The sequence below is a fragment of the Maylandia zebra genome, linkage group LG7, assembly GCF_041146795.1.
Source record: "Maylandia zebra isolate NMK-2024a linkage group LG7, Mzebra_GT3a, whole genome shotgun sequence".
Taxonomy (NCBI): Eukaryota; Metazoa; Chordata; class Actinopteri; order Cichliformes; family Cichlidae; genus Maylandia; species Maylandia zebra.
This window is the reverse complement of record NC_135173.1, coordinates 9,287,356-9,312,901: the sequence shown is the minus strand read 5'-3', so window position 1 is coordinate 9,312,901 and position 25,546 is coordinate 9,287,356. Positions and strand designations below refer to the sequence as shown.

Below are 25,546 nucleotides of genomic sequence, written 5' to 3'. Positions count from 1 at the left end.
GCGATGTCCAAAAATGATTTCCGACACAGGAGTTTCATCTAACTAAAAACTGTATTTCTAAAATCCAAAATATGTTAGTTTCTCCAATGACGTATGAACCTCTGAATATCTGGGGATTTACATAAAAAAATTACAGTACTGTGAAAAAAAGTCTGTATTTCACTTGATAGCCGTTTATTAATCCCTCAAGTTTAAAATCACAGTTGTTTTTAATGGCTAGTATGTGCATTAAGTATATAATATAAGGTAAACATGCAAATCTACAAACATCAAATCAAATCACTTTTATTGTCACATCACATGTGCAGGTACATTGGTACAGCACATGTGAGTGAAATTCTTGTGTGCGAGCTTCACAAGCAACAGAGTTGTGCAAAATACAATAATGTAAACAAGCAAAATACAAGAATGGCTACATCTGAAACTAATAAATATATGTACAATATATAATAGTATATGCATTTCTGGATGTGTATACTAAATATTTTTCTACGTGTGTGTGTGTGTGTGTGTGTGTACACATATTTTACAAATTAAATAGAGTAAACAATAAATAAAATATATAAAAATATACAGAGTTGAGACATGTGCAAAACAGTGGCATTACTGTACAGTATGGAGTGCATAATGTTAAAGTTCCAGTAGTGAAGCTGAGGTGTCTATGACGTGTTCAGCAGTCTGATGGCCTGGTGGAAGAAGCTGTATCTCTGACATATACATGTCATTATCCATATATCTCTGATAAGCCATATTCATTCAAAACAAAGGGTATTCACGTCAGTTGTTACCGACTCTTTTATTTATTTGTTATTGCTAGATTATTGCGGCGAGGCCCTTTAACAAAACTATAAACATTTCCATGTGACTCTTGAACGCCACTTGAGCGTCCTATTCTCCTCTGATTGGTTAGTTCAGACCACGTGGCTATGACGTCTCGGACAGCAGCAGCTGTGGACAGTTGGAGGAGTTAGCATATTTCTTTATTTTGCTCTGAAGCCAGAGCTGGTGGTTTCATGTCGCGCCGTTTGTTTGTACTGAGGCGGATTCCTGTCCGGGTCTGGGTGTGAGCCTCTTCGGTCGGCGTGTCCCAGGTTAATCATGTCTTCGCCTGAGCACGGTGAAACTTTCAGTCAGCTCAATAAGTTTGAGAAACTGTCGTGGAGGCCCTCCATCCGCGACTCAGGTTTGTAAACACAGGCGACTGCTCTGCAGCTGGATCCAATCAGCAAGCCTTCCTGAGAAGTTAATGTAAATACTTGGTAATGCTGCTCAGAGCTCGCTGCCTCTTTGGGCAGAGCTGGCTGCTCATTTGCATTAGCTGGGCTTTGTCTGTGAGCTAGCCATACTAGCTTTGTGTGCATTCTGCATCGCTACAGCAGCTACACAGGCCAAATGTTGCTAACGTTGCTACGGAAGCCAGCAGAAATCAGCCACTGAATATTTCAGTGTTATTGTTGCTTATGTTCCCATTTAAATGGAAATAAGACAAAGGCACAGCAATGGTTTTCATATTCTGTAAGCTCTCCCATACATGAAGTGGATTCTCGGTTACACAAAGCATACTTAAGAATAGAAAATGAGAGCGGTTACACCTGTAATCCTGATTTCTCTGAGTGTAGCAGTGCACAGAGTATCTTGATTCACCGAGGAAGTACAATAGCTGTGGCTTAAAAACAAAATAAAAAAAACTATGGGAGTATACGATGACTGTATTCATATACTTCTACGGTTTTTACTGGGATCGTCCCAGAAACATCAGCCTCGGTTTGCTGGAAGTGTGACGCTTGGCTGAATATACGTGACTGTGGTTGTTCAACATTTGTAAAGCCTGCAGTGTGGTTGAAGTAAAATAAACAGGTGTGACGGCGGTGGAGCTATCAAATGATCGTCCAGGAGCTCCAGAAAATCTTTTCCATGACAGAAGGATCGTGGACAACACCAGCTGCTCACAGCAATCTGTGAGATCCTGTAATTGGTCTGTAGTGAAAAGGGGAAAGAAATGTCCCTTTGGAAGTTAAAATGAAACGATAGATGCTAATTAGTTCAACCCTGACAAGAACATGAGAGAATTGGTTTATGAATCTGTCTTTTTCTCTGTATATCTTGCAGCCACTAAGAAGCGAGCACGGTGGTTTCAGGCCCGGCGCATCTTCTCCCCTTCCTGCCCAAACCTGCGGATCCCCAACAGGTTTCTGAGAGAAGGTACTAAACCTGCACAGACACCACACTGGACGGTCTAAACTCATAAACAGTAGAATTCAAAGTGCAGGAGCTGCAGTTAATGTCCTGTAAAGCAAAGCTAGAAGTGTTATATTGCTCCTAATAGAACTATTCAGAGGGGAGAAAGAAGTCTGCGTGATGATTTACATGGTGGTGTGTGGCGGTGAGACTGATGGTGTCTTTCTACAACTCCTCCTCCCCCCACAGGACACTGCATTCCTCCTGCCCGCAGTGGACACCGCTGTGTAGCAGACAGCACCAACCTGTATGTGTTTGGAGGCTACAACCCAGACTTTGATGAGGCAGGCGGCTCAGAGAACGAAGACTACCCTCTGTTCAGGGAGCTCTGGCGGTATCATTTTGCCACAGCATCCTGGCAGCAGGTCCACACAGAGGGGTACATGCCCACGGAGCTGGCTTCTATGTCAGGTAAGGACTGATGCTGCTTTTATTTTTATTCCCTTGGTATAAGGGACAAGCTGGAGGTGGCGGCTGGGGAGAGGGAGGTCTGGGCCTCTTTGCTTAGGCTGCTGCCCCCGCGACCCGGATGAAGCGGATGAAGATGGATGGATGGTATTCAAATGATGTGATGTGGTTCTGCTGGATTGATGAAAATATTTTTTGACTTATTCCAGTATTTTTATCAGCATATTCTAAAGGCTGTATGCACACCCCTGCCTTCATTTATGCAATACACACTGAGCACATGTGGTTAGTCTAGCTGTTATTGAAAAGCAGCTCTAAATTCACCCCTGCACACTTTTTTTTTTTTTTTTTCTTGAACTCACACAAATAAATTAGGACGCATCACATTTGAGGCTAGAAGCTGGCCTGCATTTCTCAGCAAGTTGTGAGACTTTTGGTTGCAATTTACAGCTCAGTTAATTTATGTGTGAATTCTGGCATTTTATAGCAATGTCTTTTTTTTAGCAATAAAAATAAAATATTCTGCTCTAAATGATATTTCTCAAGTTCATACTTTTATCTGATAACTAAAGTTTTATCGTTGTTTAGTCAACAAACAGATGCAAAGTCCTGCAAAAACTCAACTCTTTGGTTTGTAATTCATTATTTGTGTAGTCACAGTTGACTGTTGTGTAGACTTTAGGGGGACCTTTTGGCATAAATGTATTCGGATTTATTTTTAGAATTACTCCATATAAGAGGGAGGTCCACCTCCACACTACATTGTGTTGTCATGTTTCCACAGCATAGGCAGAAGTGTGCAGTGAAGGCCATTTAGTTGGTTGAAATCTGTAGCCTCACCACTAGGTGGCACTAGCAGAGAAAGCAAAGCTAGCAGAGGTGTCTCTTCTGGGATAAAAAAAACCAAAAAACTACAGTATTCAGAGGACAGAAGTCTGCATGATGATTCACTGTGTTGCATCAAGATGAGACTGCCTGAGAACCACTGAGCCTGGTTTGTGTGCGCCAGTGTGTCTCACTAACGGACGTGAGCCAAAAATGACCTGACGGTGGCTGCCGTGCCCTGCACTTTAATGTCTTTCTGGTTTTGTGTCAAAGTGATTTCCAATGTTTATGCATTTTCTCTCTCGGTGTGTTGGTGTGTGTGTTGGTGTGTGTGTTGCTTCTATTGGTAAATAAACTGTAGTGTAGTCTCAGGATTTATGAAGGTTATGTATTAAATAAGGAAATGACCCGTTTTGCAAGTATCTTTGTGACTTGGCTTTTTTGTACCTACATTATAATCAGTCCTTTGTATCGACTTTAATGTTTTTATACAACTGCTATGTTATTTGTCTCTCGCCCTCCTGGCAAGATCACTCTTAAAAAATATAAATTTTTAATATCATAGAAACGTTTTGGCTGGATACATAAAAGATATATAAAAGTCACTTTGCCAAAAACTGATTGCAGCTTCTTCGTGACAGGAATATTCTTTTCTGGCTCAACATGACTTTACATCATTCATGCGAGATGAGATCTAGAAAACACTTTGACTCAGATTTCCTATAGGTTTTATAACAGAAGACTCCTGTACAAAACATTCAGGGTTTTGTTGTTTCTTTTTATTCCCAAACTTCACTCCTAATCAACAAAACTGAGTTTGATGCTGTTATCTTTCCCCAGCTGTCCTACATGGGAACAACCTGCTTGTGTTCGGTGGCACCGGGATTCCATTCGGTGAAAACAACGGCAACGACGTCCACGTTTGCAACGTTCAGTACAAACGATGGAACCTGCTCAGCTGCAGAGGGAAGAAGCCCAACAAGATCTATGGACAGGTAACTGTTTTTGTGTATGAGGTCCTTTTGAATGTTCTGTCCCATCCCATCTGTTACAACCATTTATCCTCCTTTTCCAGGCCATGGTCATCATAAATGGCTACCTTTATGTGTTTGGAGGGACGACGGGCTACCTTTACAGCACCGACCTGCACAGGCTGGACCTGACCACCAGGGAGTGGACCCACATCAAACCCAATAACGCGCCCTCAGACCTACCTGAGGAGAGGTCAGTCACCTTAGGTCATTCATACACAGCTAAAAGCAGCAGGCACACTTTGTTAAACACACAGTGAATTCTCTACATGTGGCTCCAGATTTTCTGAAAATGAATCAATAATTTTGCAGATATAGACATGAGCTAGCTCATGACGGGCAGAGAATATATATTTTTGGAGGCGGGACTTCCTGGACATCATATCCACTAGACAAGGTGAGAGTAACTGGCACTTAAACGCCATTGCATGCAAACTTGTTGTCGTCCTGTCTTTAAATTAAGGTTATTTGTGTTCATCAGATTCATGCTTATAATTTGGAGACAAACTACTGGGAGGATATCATGACAAAACCCCAAGAAAAAATAGGTTTGACTCATGTTCAACTTTTATTTACAGCGGTAAAGCGTTTTGACTGCCACAAGTCAAATTCATTTCATTTTCTTCTCACAGGATATCCTGCCGCCCGTCGATGTCACAGCTGTGTACAGGTCAAAGAGGGTGAGTGTTTCACACGACATCATCAAACGGGCTTTCTCTGAAATGTTTCTGCTTCATGCCTCTTTTTATGTGCAGAGGTTTTTATATGTGGGGGTTATAACGGAGAGCGCATCCTGTCAGACCTCTGGAAGCTCAACCTGCAGACTTTTCAGTGGACAAAGCTTCCTGCGATCATGCCGGAGCCGGCTTACTTTCACTGTGCTGCGGTCACTCCGGTCAGTACCATCGCACACTGAGAGAACAAAAACTAAATCGTCATAGAGTAGACTCAGATTTCATCCTCTGGTGTTCCTTTTCCTTTAGGCCGGCTGCATGTACGTCCACGGCGGAGTCGTCAACATGTCTGGGAATCGAAGGACTGGCTCTCTGTATAAAGTGTGGCTGGTGGTTCCCAGCCTGCTGGAAATGACCTGGGAGAAACTGCTGAAAACTTTCCCTCACTTATCCCAGCTGTCCACCCTCCAGCTGCTCAGCCTGGGACTGACGCACACGTTAATCCAGCGGCTCAAATAAAGACTGAATGCAGCGGTATGTGATGGCGTAGCACGGACTCTAAGATGTCTGACGATTTAGGGTAAAAGGACAAAGTAAGCCTGATGATGTCAGATAGTTATGAAAATACTTTGATTGCCTTTTTACATTAGTCTGATGTAAATGTGTGGGTTGTTTTAAAAAAGTGCAATTTTTTTTTTTTTTTTTTAGTTTCCCAGTGTGTCATATGTGCACGCATCCATCAAACTGTGTAGAAAATAGAAATTACTGTATGCTGTTTGTTTTTCACTTCTGCCTTCTTCAGGTTTTTCTTCGTTTTTTGGTCGTGGAAACTTGTGGAGCCTGAGAGATATTTTATAAACTCCAAAGACCACTTGTTAAAAGGCCAAATGAATGTTGGTACAGTAGTGAAGTTTTAGCTTTTATTTAGAGGCAAAGACTTTTTTGTCTGTTCTTTCTTTTCCCAATCCTGAAGTGGAACAGGTTGTGCAGCACTACCCTCAATCAGTCCTGCTGTTCCCTCTTCAAACCCAGCAGAGGCACCAGTTTGTAGGCCCTGACATTTAAATAGAAAGTTTCGAGATTCTCAGTAAAAAGCAGACTTGTATTTCTGATTGCTTTTCACAGTTTAAGTAACACATTTCAGCCTCAAAGACTCACTGATTAGGGTGCTGATTTGGAGCTGCGATTAAAACTCGACCGTTCAAATTGAAAAATGTTCCTCTTGCCGGTCACAATTAGGCCTTCTGATCAGATGAAAACATGTGACACGGCATCACTGTGAAATATCTTATGCCTCTTCAATTTTTATTCCTCTTTTTTTGGGGGGGGAGGGGAAAAAATGAAAAACCTGCTTTGAACGCCCGTAGCTCCAGAGTATCTATTTATTTAGTGCCTTTTGAATTTCAAAAAGTGGGGTGTACAAATTGGTCTGCAAGAGTCAAGTTTATTTCACTCAGTGTGTAGCCCTTTTTTTTTTTTTTTTTTTTTTCTTTTTTTTTCTTTTTTTTTGGTTTTGTTTTGTTATTCGCCCACTAGGTTTTAGTCGGTGCTCTTCACAAGCTATGTATGCTTAACTAGTCTGTTATTTTAAACCCACGAAGCCATTTTTACTATTTAAATCACTGTGCTGCTGTTTTTATTCTATTAGAAATCTTTGAACTGCACCCTACTTGTAGCTGTACTTCCCCAGAAACCCCAACCCAACATTTCTGTCACGTTCAGTTTTTTCCACTTTAAAGCCAAGAATCCATTTCAACTTTTTGTACTGCAACATGCATTGTTGTTGTTATTGTTATTATTATTATTATTATTATTATTATTATTACTACTACATTGTTGTTTTTTTAGAGATGCTGTGCTTTGGTACTTGGCAAGGAACATTAACAAACTAGTAACAAGGTGTGGAAGGTGTACTCAGGATGTGAAATACTGTGATCAGTCTGATGAGCCGTGCAGACACTCATCATTGAAACATCAGCAGGTTCAGTGTGAAACCAGATCTAGGCACACCAGCAGCTTTGTTTTTTGTTTTAGTTACTGTGGACTGTAAGTCTTTGATACTGTTGTGGTTCTCCTAGTTGCTTTCATGCAATTTATTATTATTATTTTATTTTTTAAAAACACATTTTGCCTTGCATTGAGCATTTGAATTCACGTTAACTGCAACTGTGCTGGTTCGATTTCGAGCTGCGTTAATCTGACGGCTATTCTACTACGATCCCTTTTGTACACTGCGCCACACCTCAGTTCCTTTAATCATGTCATGGCCTTATTCATTTCTATTTTGAAGCATTCTGCTTCACTGCGTGCTCAAACTTAGTAACGACGTTGCTTCAGATTGACATGTTCAATATTTGCATCATTTTTTTTGATGTTAATGAAAGCTCAATGATCTGTTGCATGTCGGTATGGTGTGCATGTCACTTTAAACTCTTGGGAGAAAAGTTGAATGTCTTTATAAAAGGCAAATATGGCTGCAATATGTTTTGTAATTTCTGTGTACAAACAATTAAAAACGCAGGCAGCTGGTTTTTCAAAACATTGTATTGACTCACTTTTTTTTTTTTTTTTTTTTTTTTTCCCCCCCCCCCCCCCCCCTAGCCTGTTCATAGAGAACAAATCTTTGCTGGCACAGCCTGCCATGCCTGGTTTCCAGTTAGTCTTTTGAAAAATTCAGTACACGAGCGTTCAGGTCTAAGGTGTTGCATATCAGTGTGTACCTTAAAATATCATTTGAAACATTACAATTGGGTAATACAACCTAAAATGAACAAACGGCAGAATAATACAGTCATTTATTTAACAAAAAAAACAAATAAAAAAAATAAAATAAAAAAAATGTAGAAGCAGTTTGTTGAAAAGCTAGGTACCATCTTACTGCCTCTATAAGAGGCTAAGTACAAGCCAGATGCTGCTAATCAAATGTACTTGATGGTGGGAAGGAAGAACTCCTTTTGGTAAGTCTGTTTTATTTATAAGCATATTTTAAAAACAACACAGGTTGACTAAAGTGCTGTACAATAAAACTCAGTCACAAAGGGGTCTCCAAGGGATGGTGGTTTGACAGCCACAGGACTTGGGACACGTGCAGTCATTGAGTCGACCATGAACTCTGAATATTAAAGTATTTTAGAGTCGAATACAAGGCCATCTAACTGATGAGTCGTGGCCAAATTGGGTAATGCAACAAAATGATCTGAAGCACAGCAGCAAATTGAAGTGTAGCAATGACATTTCAAACTCCAGACTTGCATCCAACTGAAATCCTGTCCCGGGACTGAGAGCTGTGCATGAACAAACGGGGTGTGTGGTAGTTGTTCACACACTGCTTCTGTTTTGGCGTAGCTTTGGTTAAATAATGACACTGTGTAATATCTCATGCTGTTGTCGTTCATCTGAGGCTGTGTTTGAATCATAAAATCTGTTAAGCACTGTGTGATGTAAAAGAGGGTAAACTTTCTAACATAATTCACACGACTCATTTAAAAATGTCACATCACACACACATTTTACTGCAGTTAAAATATACAGACTTCATCACAATTGTTGCTTTAAAGTATGATCAGTGCAGAAACTCCTGTTGTACAGTAAAAATAGTTGATCTCTCATTGCTGTTAATTATGTCAGTTTATAAAATATACTTTTTTTTTTTAACAGCACTAGTCACAAAAGTACCATCCTGAGCTTACAATTTTTAGTTTTGTCTCAAGTATGATTACAATAAAAGAAATAAAATAGATTAAAAAAATTAAAGGTTCCATTTGGGATTTCCCCCATCGACATTTATGCATAATTTGACAAGATAAGAACCTGCCAAAAAAAAAATCGGCAATTTGTGCAAAAAATCCCCATCCAACGTTCAACAGCCGGCTGGAGATGGAGCAAAGTAGTACTGAGCCAGGAGGATGAGGTAGACGACCACCAGAGCTGTACCTGGGAGAAAAAAAACACCAAACCACACTGGATCAAAACACCCTAAAATAAGATTCAGGTCTTTCAGCTGCCATTAGTATCAGATCCCAGATATGCCTAAGGAGTAAACAAGAGCAACTAGAGAGCAAAACTCCTTCCAAAGGGCAAGGGCTATATCCATGATGTTTTTATTACAATATGCTAATGTCAGCCTGTTGTTCCGTTATTGTAGGGATTTTGTAGGGAGTCGTATCGAATTTCATGACTTGATGTGGTTACTTTAAATTTTTTTGGCAATGATCAACTTTCAAGGTCAAAAGCTTAGCCAACTAGGGTACTCCTGTCCCCCAAGGCCTAGTATATTGTTTTGAAGTTTTAAGACCATCCATAAAAAAACTGGGCAGTATAAAGTTTTTATTTTTACATTTTACACATTTTTACATGCTCCCGCCCTTCAGGGGAAAAACAGCTCACTCTGGTTTTTTTGTTTTTGGTTAAAGTTTTAGATTTCAAAACACCCATTAGTAATGCAAAAATACAGTGCATGGACCCCTTTTATAGTCTTATGTGATGTATTTCACAAAGGGGGAGCACATTGTAAAAATTCTGTTTCTTAAATGCACATACAGTGGGATGCAAAAGTTTGGGCAACCTCATTAACAGTCTTTATTTTCCTGTATAAATCGTTGGTTGTTACAATAAAAAATGTCAGTTAAATATATCATGTAGGAGAGACACACAGTGATATTTGAGAAGTGAAATGAAGTTTATTGGATTTGCAGAAAGTGTGCAATAATTGTTTAAACAAAATCCGGCAGGTGCATAAATTTGGCCACTGTTGTCATTTTATTGATTCCAAAACCTTTAGAACTAATTATTGGAACTCAAATTGGCTTGGTAAGCTCAGTGTCCCCTGACCTACATACAAAGGTGAATCTAATAATGAGAAACAGTATTTAAGGGGGTCAATTGTAAGTTTCCCTCCTCTTTTAATTTTCTCTGAAGAGTAGCAACATGGGGTCTCAAAACAACTCTGAAATGACCTGAAGAGAAAGATTGTTCACCATCATGGTTTAGGGGAAGGATACAGAAAGATGTCTCAGAGATTTAAGCCGTCTGTTTCACAGTTAGGAACATATTGAGAAAATGGAAGACCACAGGCTCAGTTGAAGTTAAGGCTCGAAGTGGCAGACCAAGAAAAATCTCGGATAGACCGAAGCGACGAATGGTGAGAACAGTCAGAGTCAACCCACAGACCAGCACCAAAGAGCTACAACATCATTTTGCAGCAGATGGAGTCACTGTGCATCGTTCAACTATTCGGCGCACTTTACACAAGGAGATACTGTATGCGAGAGTGATGCAGAAGAAGCCGTTTCTCTGCCCACAGCACAAACAGAGCCGCTTGAGGTATGCTAAAGCACATTTGGACAAGCCAGCTTCATTCTGGAATAAGGTGCTGTGGACTGATGAAACTAAAATTGAGTTATTTGTGCATAACAAGGGGCGTTATGCATGGAGGAACATGGATTCCACTCAGTATCAGCAGATTCTGGAGAGCAATGTCCAGGAATCAGTGACAAAGCTGAAGCTGCGCCGGGGCTGGATCTTTCAACAAGACAACGACCTGAAACACTCCTCAAAATCCACTAAGGCATTCATGCAGAGGAACAAGTACAACGTTCTGTAGTAGCCATCTCAGTCCCCAGACCTGAATATTATTGAAAATCTGTGGTGTGAGTTAAAGAGAGCTGTCCATGCTCGGAAACCATCAAACCTGAATGAACTAGAGATGTTTTGTAAAGAGGAATGGTCCGAAATACCTTCAACCACAATCCAGACTCTCATTGGAATCTACAGGAAGCGTTTAGAGGCTGTAATTTCTCCAAAAGGAGGATCTACTAAATATTGATTTCATTTCTTTTTTTGTGGTGCTCAAATTTATGCGCCTGCCTGATTTTGTTTGAACAATTATTGCACACAATCCAATAAACCTCATTTCACTTCTGAAATATCACTGTGTGTGTCTCCTATATGTTATATTTAACTGACATTTTTTATTGTAACAACCAAAGATTTATACAGGAAAATAATGACTATTAACAAGGTTGCCTAAACTTTTGCATCCCACTGTATATGATACAAGAGCCAGCTATCCACAATTTCAGCTCCAAAATCTTTTAAACTTACTAACTTTAACTTACCCTGAAAATAATCACACTTGCCATCCATGAAGATGTAGTTGACCAAGATCACACTGAAGATGCTGGCCCACAGGTGCTGGTCACTGAAAATCAACACAAATCCCACATCCTGGGAAAGGCAGAGATAGATTGTGTCTATTATAAAACACTGTAAAGCAGCAGAATGACTTGTATTTATATATGAATAAATGAAGGATTAAAATGAAGGCTTACATAGAAAGCATTAAATAGGACCAGTATTGGTATTTGTAGCATGCAGACCTGCACAGCGATACAGCTTCCCACCTCGAGGCTGGAATAAAAAAGAAAAGTAGATACAAATGATGCTCTTCAAACTGTTCCTGTAGCTTATTGATGAGACGGGATGTACCTGAGACTGATGTTGTTCTGGAGTGCAAACTGGATCCCGTTAACAATCTCGGGAATCTCAGGAACCATAGCCAGAACGGTCACCCCGATGAAATACTGCCGGGAGAGAAGAAAACATTAAAGCTATAACATACAAACAGCCTGAGCGTGCTCAGATCCGTGTACTTACCTGAGAGATGTTTGGTTGGCTTAGTATGGGCTGAATGTGCTCGGTGGCAAGATCGGCACAAGCAGACGTGAGCACCGTAGCCAAGATGAGGATGACCAGAGACCTCCAGCGTGACCAGTGGACCACCGTCCCGTGGTGGCCACTCACTGGTGAGATTATAGTATTGTAAGTAAGCATCAAACACAGCTCACTTTTCTCTAAAATAGCAAAATGTAACATGAAATTTTTGGCTGACCTGTTAAGTGTGACTCGTTAGAGTGATTCATACCCTGTACTTCTCCTACGTGGATGTTGTAAATGTGGGAGTGCGTCTTCAGAGTGAAGAGCAGACCGATGATGTAGGCAACGGGCAGGAGGGCACACACGGTGTACACCAAAGGCCTAAAAACAAACATTGCACAATTAATGAGCAGCAAGTGCAGCAAAATGATGATGAATGAGGCCTTAATGTGTGGTTTTTAGACACAGTTTCTACAGCTTCAGATTGAATTACTCCTCTCCAGGAAGATTTGTTTCATTAGACTGGTGCAGCAGTTAGCTTTGCTACCTCACAGTGGAAGGGTCCATGGTTTGAATCTCCTGGTGGGGTCAGGACTGTCTGTGTGGAGATTGCGTGTTCTCCTCGCGTCCTGCAGAGGTGAACTGTTTATTCTAATTTGACTTTAGGTTTAGATGGGAGCCTGAACGGTTTTGCGGTTTAGGTCCCTTGACAGAGTGGGCACCTATCCATGGTGAACCCTGCCTCTAATCTTGGATCTGCTGGGATAGAGGTAAAGAAAATGGATGGCTAGGAAAAGAGAAAAGCCCTAAAAGTAATTTAGGGAATATTTAGATTTAGCAACATCAGATAGTCACTTTCAAATTACAATGTCAAAGTAATTCCCAATTATATCCATCTATACTTTTAACTGCTGGAGCCAATCCCAGTAACATTGGGAAAGAGAGACAGACACCGTCCACACCTTTGCCAATTCAGAATAACCACTCGGACTAACATGCATGTCTTTGAACTGTGAGACACAGACACAGGGATGATGCTCAGAAGCCCCGCAGCTGGCCAGCAGGTCCGAACCAGGAGCTTTCTTGTTGTGATGTAACGGTGCTCACCACTGCACCACCCAACAATGATCACTTTAATAAAAAGTTAAGTTGGTGCGTTAAATTGGAGAATCCGCTTAGAACACCTCACCGGCCACTTTGATAGGTACACCCGTTTAATTGCTTATTAATTCAAATATGTAATTAGCAACACTATGGTTGTTCCCATGGTCCAATGAGTCTCAATTTCTGCAACAACATTCGGGTGTTTCAGCTGCTAACCTTTCTTTACATCGCTTCCATTTTCCCTGCGCTCAAAGCAGACGTCATTGCTTTAGTCCAATCATTTTGCTGCTCGCCTTCTCCAGCCTGCATCCTTTTTTGTCATTCTGTTTTTTTGGGTCTCATTCCTACAGGCCACTTCCTCACCATATCCAGCTCAATATCTAAGCCTTCATCTTCATCTTCACCTATCCTCCAGGTGTCCTCTCATAATTCCTCACTGCTGGGCTTTGTTCTGCTATGATGGGACATCGGAGTCTAATTGCCAAATGGCTTAAATTAATTCTGTATCTCAAAAATCTTTTTCAGTTCTTACAAATGATTTCTCCCTATTGAACTGAAGGAAAAAGGGGGTCCAAGCAAGTTCTTGAAAATTAACTGTGCAGTTCTAAAACAAATTTTTATTAGTAGATAAATTTGAAAAATAACTTACTGGACATGGTTGTGAAACAGTGTACCATTGCTCTGTTGAAAACAACAACAACAACAATAAAAACATTGTACATGTGCAGTACAGTGCATACGGACAGGGTGTCCTCCTGGCTAATGATACCTACCAGGTCATAGTGGCAGTTGTGGCAGACAAACGGCCCGCTGCTGTTGCTTGTGCTGTTTGCCCCGGTAGAGTTGGTACAGGAGTCACACACCAAGTTCCCATAAGCCTTAGAGAAGAGCGTGGGTGCGAACACACCTGCCAATAACATTCAGAGGAGGGAAGTGAGTGTTTAACACTGTTTGTAATGTTTTTAAACTATAAGATGTTTCTGGGGAGAATAAAAACAAACTGTTCGTGCTGCTTTCAGCTGACTTGATTCATGAAGACAATCCTCTTAGACTTAGCTTGTATTCGGTGTTTTAAGGGCACCAGTTCGATGGTATTTGCATTTGATTATTTAATATCCAGAGATTATAATGGCCGACATCTGCTGCGGGTGTTACTTACTAACAAAAACAATGAAATAAAACTATCGCAGGCATAAACATTTGTTTTCTGATTGTGGCACATACATGCTATTCACATATTTTCATGTGGCAGTCTGAACTGCTTCTGCAGCCTTCTGCGTGTGCTGATTTTCAAATACGTGCCTCCTATAGAGATGAAAAGCAGCGCGCAGCTCACTCCGGCAGAACGGCTGTTGAACCTTTGCTCACTGTGACGGAGACCTCCAATTATCATGCAAATGCCCTGAAAAGCAAACAAAACATGACGTCTCACTCATACATGCTTATTTAACACATTTCTCAAACCTACGCCTTGAAAATATATATAAAGTATACTGGTGCTGGCACTAACTGTGTTACTTAAAAACTGACGTACTAGCATTTTTTCTTTTTTTGTACAGGTAGACTTTCCAACATATTAGCCATTCATGTTGTTGTGCACAGCAGTGCAGTGCCAAAAGGCTGTAGGTAAGTCTTACCTACTAACTAACCAACTAACAAACCTAAGCTAAGCAAGCTAAACAAGATGAAGCTTGACTCACAGGAATAAAGAGGATACATCCAAGCAGTGTCCCAGTCAGCGCAGCCTTAACAACCTCCTCCAGACAGGTGTTAGCTTTCTGGTGACCTCTGAGCAGGGCTGTGATGTAAAAGGTCAGTTCTGTGATGGAACCAAAGGTGGCGTTGACCACAGCGCCCACAGCAAAGTTACTCTGAGCTGAAATGCTGCAAATGCAAAAACGAAATATAAAAATCAGAGACTCTGTTCTGCTTCTCGAGGTGTTAATGGTTAATGAAAAATACTTACCTGGCAATTCCCATGCCAATGTAATATGACAGAGGTATGATGGAGCCAATTGCTATGGTGAATTTGACATCGGAGCTGGCGTACTTGTTTTCTCTGTCAATATATCCAGTTACCAGGGCAACTATCACTAGAGGGAGGAGGTCTGAGACAGGAGTCAAGGATAATAACAGGTCTTTATATCACAGAAGGAAACACACACATTTTATGTGTAAAAGGATACTGGCAGCAAACACATTAATCCCATCAATCGTGTACTTGTAGTAGTACCAGTTGGCAGCGTGGTAGCAACACAGTAGCGCTCTGGTCTCATAGCCCTGATGCTAAAAGTGAAGAAAACCAAAGAAAATGGTGCATTAGGAACTCCCCAGGACTATGCAGTGACCAATAAACACTACGTGTCACCTGTACCTTCCTCTGTGAGCCAGCAGAGATAGACACATCCTCAGGAGGCAGCAGGAGGATGACGCCCAGAGTTCGTGCGTTCATCTTGAAAACTGGAATGGTGAAGACCAGGATCCAGGAGATGAAGCACGCCAGAGAGTGAACGACCACCAGAGGAGGATATCCCAGCAGCAGCCACACATAGGTGGCAAAACGACGCTGTACAACAAGAAGGGCACATTGTATAACGATATGTTACACTTGCAGCAAAAAATCTGCTAAACATGCAATGTATTCAGTGCTAGGTCAGTTTTACTTCTATAACCCAGTACTGAAAATTACAGCAAGCAACACCCTCTGCACTAAATGCCAAAGTCTTACTTGTGAATTTCCGGTATCTATATATATGTTTTTAAGTGTGAACATTTACCCAGTAAGGAGTGCGCAGAGGTCGGTCTGGCATCTCTGGGACTGGCACCTCTGTGGGTGATGGCAGCAGAAATGGTGAGTTATCTTCTTCCGCCTCCATACTGCATTCACAGTCTGGTGCGCGCTCACAGCATCGCCTCAGTGTATTTCCCATCTGGAGGAACACAACCAAAAAGATGTCTTTTACAATCATGCTTCATGCTTCAGGTCTATTCAGTGGTTTTATTAAGGTACAACTTAACAACATGCACACATTTAAGGTATTCCTGCAGCAAAGATTCTACAATGTACTTAAAACAGTGGTGTCCAAACCCAGGCCTCAAGGGCCGGTGTCCTGCAGGTTTTAGATGTGTCCTTGATCCATCACTGCTGATTTCAATGGCTATTATCTCCTCAACATGTCTTGAAGTTCTCCAGAGGCCTGGTAATAAACTAATCATTTGATTCAGGTGTGTTGACCCAGGGTAAGATCTAAAACCTGCAGGACACTGGCCCTCGAGGCCTGGAGTTGGCCAAGCCTGACTTAAAACATGCTGTAAATGAAAGAGTCAGTGGAAACATGGCATAAAATTACTGCCTACTGACCAATTAACTGCAATTAAAAAGCTTATTTTTCCATGCTGTGCATTAAATCACCAGATTAACAATTAAGCATCATCTCTTGTTCTTTTTTTTCAGTTTTACTATTAGATATTCTACGTTGTTCATAGTTTTTTAGTCACCATTTGATAATATTTCAAAATAGATGTCATAGGGATCATTTTCTGTGGAGGAGAGAAGAGTCAAATGACCCTTAAAACACCCTCTTTTTGATTGGTCAGATGCTGCCAACACCCTTTTATGTGAATGCGCAGGAGAAAGCCTGGGTTAACGTAACAAACTGATGACCAGCTTCATGTGACTGTTTATCCTGATTTCCAATTTTAGGGTAAGTAAATCCAGATAACAGAAAGATACCCTGGGAATGCTGAATGAATTCGTAGTATAGGGCCCAGGTTATGTGTTAGGCATACGCTACCATGCTGATTTAAGCAGGTAATATATAAAGACAGTTTCATGACACAGAAAACTTTGACTTTAAGCTCGTTGAGCCATTAATCTCACTTCACAGTACACCTCTCTGTGTATGGGGAACAAATACAGATGCTGTGACACAGACTAAGAGAAGGAGAGAGAGAGGGGATTAAGGAATAACGAACAGGAGGATAACAAGCACAATCCCATACAAGTGAAGATTATCAGGAAAATTAAGGGGACTGTCGAGAAAAGTGGGACAGAGAGAGATTGAAGTTTCCTGGTTTACCTCTCATTACATCTGAGAGAGGGTGAAAAGGGTTAAAATCCAGTCTTTTCACAATCTTCACTTTCATTTTTGGAGTGATAATTGAAACTCTTATTTTGCTAATAGTAACTTTATTCTTAATCAAAGGGATAAATCAAAGTATAAGTCTGAGAGATATGTAGTTTGAGCTGTGAAAACGTCTAGACCAGGAGTAAAACTAATCCATAAACAACAGAAAACAAACCTTCAAACAGGAAGTACCAAAACAAAAACTAAACACGGAGACAAAGATACAAAGAAGCAATGGAGGACAGGGACATAAAACAGAATAACAAGTCAGAGGAAGGAGGCGTTAGGGACACACTGAGGGAACTCACTGAGGGTGTTCAAAGTCGCCCTTGCACCCTGAACGTGTCGCCATAACAAGTTGTTGCAAATGCACTGTTGCAGACTTGTGACATCATTCAGAAAAACACGACTTCTGCTTTAATGACCACGAGTCAATGAAGAAACTACCGGATTTACTGTGAATCAGTCTGATGCCGGCTAAATGAAAAGAACCACAGACAACAGCAGGAATATTAACTCAACCCAAACAGCACCTCGTGGATTGGGTTGCCAAACGGCCACAGGAAGTAGCAGCACAGCTTCCAGCACAGTTTACCTGAAGACAGAAACAGAGTGAAGAACAAAGGGAATTGCAGATGATCAATTATTATCATTATCTATTACCTCACCTACCATACGGTACCCCAGTAACAGTGATGAACATCAGTGTGCCAACCAGGAAATATGCCAGAGAAACCCACCAACCAAACAGGAGCACGTAGGCTAGGTTTCCACATGTGATGAAATGACCTGACAGCAGAAGGACACAGAGAATGAAAGAAGTGTTTCAGCAGAAATATCTTTACGCTTTTAGGATTTATGAATATAATTTAACTTAAATTTCATTAATTAATGCAAAAAAGAACAGAATAAATAGACAGATTTCACTTCCAGATTATTATTATCAGACACTTTTTTATTAACAATGTTACTAAAGCCTCAAAATATAATAACAAAAAATTCTATTGTCATCAGATTTAGTTCAGGTAAGGATTTGTAAGTCTTATCAGTTTCTTCATTGTTGTTACATGTAATGTGTTCAAAAGAACTTGACAGCCAGTTTTATCTTCTACAACTAATTCATATCAAAGATGGTTTCAAAGGTTTTTTTAAAGTAACATTCATAAAAGATTTTCTCAACTAAAAACTAAAACGAGGCACAAAAAATGTGTGTAAATTGGTTAAATGGTAACAACTGTCTTACTCCCTCTGACTCACTCCTCACTTTTTCCAAGGAGAATGATGCTATTTTACAATATTAAATCTGACTTGAATCTTTGATCAAATGTCATGATCCTGGGTCATTTGACCCAGCATTTTGAGGTTTCTTGTGTTTTTCTCATTTTGTATTATGTTTAAGTCCACTTTGTTAAGGGTTTATTCTATAGTACCTTGGTTATTCTGTTTAGCTTTCGTTTATTTCGTTTATTTTCGTGCTTTTGCCCTCTGTGTCTCCCTCTGTGTCTTTGTGTGGTTGCTTGTGCCTTGTTTCCCCTCCTTGTGTTTTATTCCATCATGTTTATTCTATGTTTCCCCAGCTCGTTATGTCTCCTCTCTCTACCTCATGTTTCTTCGCTCCCTCTCCTCCACTCTTGCGTCATGTTCCTTCGATTCGTATTTTATTGTGAAGGTCCCATGTTTTCTTGTCTAGTTGTGTTCCCCGTGCGTTCTCACTTCCCTCGTTTTCCTTCTGTGTATTTATGTCAGCGTCTCCCTCAGTTCTGTGTCGTGATCTCCCTCATAGTTGCGTGTGTTTCACTGTGTTCCTAGTTATGTTCCCAGTATAGTTTTCTATCACTTTTTTAAATTCTCTGCAATAAAGCTGCATTTTGAGTTCACGTTTCGCCTCAGTTGAGTCTGCGTTTGGGTCCTCTCCTGCCTGCACACAGCCGATTTATGACATCAAACTTTCAAATCTATCACTATTATTATTTCTCTTATTCTAAACCGAGACGTAGGGACAAGAAAACATTTTAGTTTTTAAATACATTTTTTAAATACATTTACCCTTTCATTACAGTAATTTAGCTGTAGTGTTTCTCAGCAATTATCTTTGTGCTCAACTTCAATGAACATGACAAATAATGCACGAGATTTAACAGACTGATATCATGCATCAACACAAACTTTACATAAAACAAAAACATTAACAAAACATACCTGGACCTGAATGCGGTTTTATGACATTCAGCTCAGAGTATAGTTCTTTCACAACATCTGACCGGCCTTCAAACGGCCGCTCCGTCACGTGGCTCTTCCACTTTCTAAACCCAAACTGATAAAAACGCACACACAGACAGCAATTACTCCAGTGTCCTCAACTCGGCTCACTTTCTTTTCCTGTGCAAAACTCTTCCAGTTTCTTACTCTGTAATTGTTGACCAGTTTGTTGGCTTCCACTTCATTCTCGGCTCTGATGGTTTTCTTATTTTGGCTTTCCTCCCAGCTGTCTTCGCATGCATGATGGCTCGGACCTACAATGAGAAAATAACCAAGAAATGGCTGCAAATATCTCTTAACAGGAGAGCTGAATATGGATATAAAGACTGGTAAACTACACTCACATGCACATGCACATGCAGCAGTGCATTTTGTTGCAGAATATAAGGAGTGTTGTGAAGATGAAGTGGAGGAGTCTGCGTGCTGAGCGCCACACAGTCGATCATGGGCCTGTTCATTACTGTAACCTAACAGAGGATCATGCTCGCTTGAAGAATCTGTAACACCAAAGAAACAAAAACTGAAAGATGTCAAAGACAGCATTCATACACCAAGTGCCATCCTTAAAAAGACCCAGACTGGAACTTAGCATGAGCTGTTTTTGCCAGGTGTCCATGGGCCTGAAAAGGACATCCCATAATATATGGTAATAGGCAGCATTTTGTGTTCAATCAGGTTTTAATCAAATATATTGTTGTGGCACAGCAGTGAATTTACAATGACTTTTAGAATAATCAGACAATTTAATTTCAATTGTATTTTTATAGCACGGAATCACAACAATTTGGAATTTGGAAGTGAGCAATCTGAGAAAAAAGCAATTTCAGCAACTCATGGTATTTCAGATTTTCACCCACAACCATCTCCAGATTTATAGAGAATGGTCTGAAAAAAACATCCACTGCCCAGAGATCACAGGAGAATGCAGAAAGGCAACATTATCTCAAAGAACCACTCGTTACATCTGAGCTAAGCAGAATTACAATTTGTAATTCTTGCGAACATTCAGGTACAGTTAGAATTTGGAGTAAATAACATGAAAACTATGGATCCATCCTGCTGTGTATTAATGGTTCAGTACAAACTCAGGACCCCTCAGCACCCATCACTGATGGCTGTTTCAAGCAGAATAACGCAGCATGTCACGAACAGTTAAGCTGTGCCAAACTATTCCAACACTCGCTCCTATGAACTGATAAGACAAATAAAGACATCACATGGAAACTGTTTCAAAAATCACTAATCACCGTAACCCCAACTCTGTAAAAGACTTCAGCAAGAAAATCATCACATGAAGAAAAATCAAAATAGCATGACTCTCAATCGATTCTCCAAAGTAAATGGCCTGTATTTATATAGCGCTTTACTAGTCCCTAAGGACCCCAAAGCGCTTTACATATCCAGTCATCCACCCATTCACACACACATTCACACACTGGTTAAAACAGTAATCAGAGAAGGCCAGTTTTTAAGTATCTTGCTCCCCACTTGCACATATTGCATCTGGGTCAAAAAGTATGATGTGCATATAGAATCAGATACACTGTGTCACAGTGAACGCCAGGTTTTGAGGTTTTTGTGGTTTCATGATTTCTTTTTGCTTTTTAAAAGGGATTTATGTTTGAGCTCTTTAGTCTTTTAATGATTAGACTTTATGTGCCCCTTGTTCTTATGAGCTGTTGGTTATTCTACACCTTGAGTCCTTTGCTTAGCTTTTGTTGGCAATAGGTTACTTGCCTTTTGTGTTCCCCATTCTGTTCTTTCACTCCTGTCTCCATGTGTTTGTCTTTTTTCTCAGTGTTAGTTACTTCTTGTTTTATTTTGATGGTCTCTTGCCTCATATGCTTTGTATTTAGTTCTACTTCCCTTGTCTCGTCCTCCAGGACCACAGAGTACAGGAGGATTGGAAGACAATTCTTTGCAAGATATCCCCTCATCTGTTGCTTTAAATATTGACCTTGGTGATTCTGGTGAATTCAAATGAAATATCATGTGACTGTCATCATTTTCCTACTAACTGAACCATTAAGTGACCCCCTCATGCCATACAAACAGGGGCTTTGTAAACCTGTCAGTGTAGATGAGGAGATTCTGATTTGCCTTCCCTCTATGTCCCTTCAAAAGCTGCACACAAAACACCTCATCTCTTAAATTTTTCATTATTATTATTATTCAATGACATGATGAGACGTGTACATAGATCTCCTGAGGGGCATAAAAGGCTTTCTATCTATCTTAACTTGACCTGATTAAAGTAGCTAGATTTGTTACAGTGAAACCAGACTTGTGACAGCAATTAAAGCAAGGAAAGCGCCTGCAGCCATTCAGAAAGATACAGAAGATTGATGAATGAATGGATACATAACAAACCAGATGCATCAAAGGCAATGTGGGCACATCGGTCCTGACTTCCCTTTTTCAACAGCTCAAATTGGCTCACACACTTTTAGGTAGTCTTGTTTTGTTATCCTGGTTCTGCTTTTTTGTTGGCTTCCTTAAGTGTGTCTGCAAATACAGCAGCTGCAGTGTTATATGATGGTGTTAGTGACTGTGCACACACACAGCATCACCTCGATACACTATCGTGATTTTGTTCTTTAGTGTGCATGAGTATTTGAGAACACTGAGAATGCCTTTTAAGAAAGAAATCACCCTTGTTCCTGTGAAATCAAATACAAGTAACTAAAAATGCTGTTATCTTTAAGTAACAGAGAAGCTTGAGTAAGAATGGAAGAATTCTTTAAATATGCAGTAATGAATTAATATCTTTTCTTTTTCTTTGTGTAAGCCTCTATGGCGTGAAAACTGGACATTGGCTGTTGTAATATTTGGCTTTCAGGAACGTTTGTCAGGTACATATAAAGACACTGGACAGGAGGGCACTATTTATGACATTTATAGGTCTATATTAATCTAAAAATTAACTGAAATATATGTTAATTAGTTGAGCGCTATCATTGATTAGTTGAGAGCACAACCGTGCAATAACTCCATAATGAGCTCCTGTAAATATCAGTGTAAACAAAGCCTACGCAGACAGAAATAAAGCGGAGACAGTTAAAATGGGGAGTGTAATAACGGTGCTGTTAGCGACACATAACAAATAAAGTTATAAGACGCTAAATAATGAGCTCGTGCCGCTCACCTTGCGCGTGTTCAGCCGGCCTCCTCCTCCGGCTGGTCGTGTCCGGGCTCCCCGTGGACGACAGAGACATCTCCGCCGGTAAAAACACTTCACCGTTTGCTGAGTGTGTTACCGGAGCCTGACCGGATCATCTCCTCGGATGCTGCTGTCGCTGTCGCGTGGACTCACTTGATTTAATGAGTGTTATGGAGCGTGGAATTATGGGAAATGTAGGCCTCTGGCGTCTTAAAGGGAAAAGCCACAATAAAACGCAACAACTGTTCACTTCAGCTCAGCCGAGCCTTTGTTAACTGAAAAATAAAAATACAAAGTCGTCTGACTAAATAAATAAATATTTTTTTAATATACGTATATTTGTTTTTATTTCAGCTATTTAACTTTACAATAATTACATTTTGTTATTAAAAAGGCTAAGTGTGAGTGGCATGGAGTCTTTTACCCTTCTTGAACTGTTGCTGGTACTGAAGGTGTTGCCAGTTTAGTTAATTCATTTGAAAGGACTCCCGGTGTCCGGTGCAAGTCGTGAAACAAACACTTCTTATTAATTATATAATGATGCTGGCATATTAGTGAATTAAACATTGTATTTCATAAATATCGCATGGTTTGTGTGGTATACAACGAGACTATTTTAGGTTTGTGAATCTTGGTAAAATACAGAATTCGGTGTAAATAGAAAACGAGATAAATGACAGCACTGAACTTACTAAATGTTATGAAATGCATCAGAACCCAGGTCGTTAATACCAAGGACCAACAAACAGCTGTTTCTCTTTCTGTTTTTATCGCTCTTTTTCACTAAAAAGGTCACATCCTTCAGCTTAGTTTCACTCAATATATTTCTCTTGGTTATTCATGCTCCACATCCAGTGGGCATACAAACGATCGCGGTTGCTATATCTGAAAAACAAAATAATAATAAACTGGGCCAATTTAGTTGTATATATGTGTTAAAGAGTGTAGATTTTCTAAACAACAAAACTGCACAGTTATGTGGTGCGTTTGACTTGAAAATGACTGTAGGCCAGCAGAAACACAGCAAATAGCTCCACGATATGGTCACATGTAGCTATGACATGAAGCGGTTTGTCCTGTTTTTAGGTTTTAGCAGAGGTTTCGTACTATAAGCACCAAACACACTTTTAAAATGGTTACATTCTAAATCCAGACAGGAGGTTCTTTGCAAAGTCAGTGCCTTATTATCAGCTTCTTTCTTGCTACCATAAATATATCTAAATAAATTTTAAATAAATTAATTTAGAACTGTAGCACAGAAACTCCCTCACTATACTGCACACTGTCCCAGAATAGTTTAAGGATCAGACAGCTCCAGAAACCATCTGAGCTGTCCAGACTTTAGTTTTTTGGAGTTAGGAAAAAAAAAACCTACACAATTTTTCAATGAAAATCACTCCACATATATGGCTGTTGTAGTTGTTTTGATATTTATTATAGATGTCCATTATAGAGGTGACTGCAATTGCCAATTCACATTTAGTCTTCATATAATTTATTGAACGGCCCCTCAAATTAATAATGATCCTCTATAATTATCCACTTGTGCTTTTATACATTTCAGAAATAAATGCTTAAATGAATGTCTCAGTATTATCTGATATATTTAATATGCGTCCTTTAACATTCTTGTCAAAGTGATGTTTAAGTTGGAGGTCCTGAAATAGAAATCCTGACGAGCTAGTTTGTATCTATCAGGCAATTTTTTAAATGTGTCCCCAACAGACACAGTGCTGTCAGTCCTCGTCTCCTCCACTGGATAAACCTGTTATCATTTGCAGCAGGTTTAACTAGTGTTATAACTTAATCAGAGGAATCATGAATTTGAATTTTGGCCACATGGCCGCAACTGATAAACAAGCTTTACATTGTAGTGTAAAGTTAGAGACCTTTGCATTTCAGAAGGAAATGGTCGCACTCAGGCAGACTCAGAGTAAAGCAGTGCACACTGATTTGACTGGTGAATGAGAGACGGTGCAATCAAAAAGATCCCACAGAAAATTTGCTTAAACTCACCAGCGTGTAAAACTAGAGACTGATGATTGAAAACTCTTGCACATTTTATGTGAGCTAGGCTTAATCTGGGTCAACATTATCTCCTTTTTCTCCTCTAATGGAGGCTGGTCCAGTATGGTGAAGAAGATAAGAAAGAAAGTACTGGGAAATACTGCTCCTTTACATTTAAAAACTGGCTCTCATTTCATCTACCACTTCTAGGTCATTTCACTGTTACTAAGTATGAAAACAAACTATTCAACCTCAGCTGCTGTGTTCAAGTCAAACATAGTTTTCATCTGTAAAGATTGCTTACTGTGAAAAAAATATTTAGCATCTTAAGAAATTTTTTTTTTGGGGGGGGGGGGGGGAATAGTTTTTAACTAATCTTTTGCATTCAAAATAAGAATCTATTATTTGACTAATCTTATGTGTAGTTTGGCATTACATTTGGCTTAGCTTAAGATTCTGTGCATATATCCACTGTGTTGGCCTGTCTTCACATGTCGATGTTGTGTAAATGTTCAACTGTTAGAGGAGTAAGATAAACAGCTGACAAGGTCAAATGTGAGATGTCCGGATTATTGCGTTCTGGCAAAATGAACATTTGCTGGCAAATAAAACTTGAGGCCACGCAGACCCTAAAAAGGTCTCTGTGACCCAGAGTTGGACCTGTAAATAAACTCTTTAATCTCAAACTGTGACCAGCACACTGATCTTTTATTGTAGTTTCATCTCCTTTCCCACCAATACAACTTCTTATCAAGTTTCTCAAAATTATATTACACATAACCAAAAAAAAATGAAGAGTAGGAGGCTGATACAACATAGGAAGGGGCTTTTGAGATCTCATGCCTACATGTAAATGTAGCAGCAAATATAAATCATTCACTTTAGAGCTCTTTGGGTAAAACTGGGATCAAACCATGGCAAAGTCCTTGTTTTCTATAGATAAGAACCTTGTTTAACAAACACACTCCAGTGGATGTACTGGGGGCAACTCAGGGTTCAGTATCTTGTCCAAGGATGCTTCAACATGCAGAATGAGGAAGTTTGGGGCACAAACCACAG

At 40.0% G+C, this 25,546-nt stretch overlaps 2 protein-coding genes across 3 annotated transcripts; one reads left to right on the top strand and one right to left on the bottom strand.

The window, feature by feature from the left end:
* The first annotated feature begins 919 nt into the window (after positions 1-919).
* LOC101470023 (kelch domain-containing protein 10) lies at positions 920-7,715 on the top strand. The gene is made up of 10 exons (XM_004553387.3): positions 920-1,183; positions 2,110-2,202; positions 2,428-2,649; positions 4,312-4,466; positions 4,547-4,695; positions 4,815-4,899; positions 4,984-5,050; positions 5,135-5,182; positions 5,258-5,397; positions 5,486-7,715. The coding sequence occupies exons 1-10, from the start codon at positions 1,099-1,101 to the stop codon at positions 5,693-5,695; spliced, it is 1,254 nt and encodes a 417-aa protein (XP_004553444.3). The 5' UTR covers positions 920-1,098; the 3' UTR covers positions 5,696-7,715.
* A 66-nt stretch (positions 7,716-7,781) lies between these two features.
* On the bottom strand, positions 7,782-22,719 carry cax2 (cation/H+ exchanger protein 2). Of its 2 annotated transcripts, none has more exons than XM_004553389.2 (20): positions 22,466-22,719; positions 19,665-19,817; positions 19,468-19,574; positions 19,261-19,375; positions 17,734-17,850; positions 17,595-17,656; positions 15,712-15,864; positions 15,309-15,500; positions 15,121-15,220; positions 14,901-15,042; positions 14,635-14,818; positions 14,237-14,336; positions 13,708-13,841; positions 13,584-13,615; positions 12,099-12,211; positions 11,831-11,976; positions 11,663-11,757; positions 11,506-11,584; positions 11,293-11,401; positions 7,782-9,109 (listed from the first exon to the last, which is right to left on the bottom strand). In XM_004553389.2, the coding sequence occupies exons 1-20, from the start codon at positions 22,533-22,535 to the stop codon at positions 9,036-9,038; spliced, it is 2,277 nt and encodes a 758-aa protein (XP_004553446.2). In that variant the 5' UTR covers positions 22,536-22,719; the 3' UTR covers positions 7,782-9,035. The 2 variants fall into 2 exon arrangements, with proteins under 2 accessions (XP_004553446.2, XP_004553445.2); XM_004553388.2 differs by having other exon boundaries at positions 12,066-12,211; positions 22,466-22,718.
* Between the last annotated feature and the right edge of the window lie 2,827 nt (positions 22,720-25,546).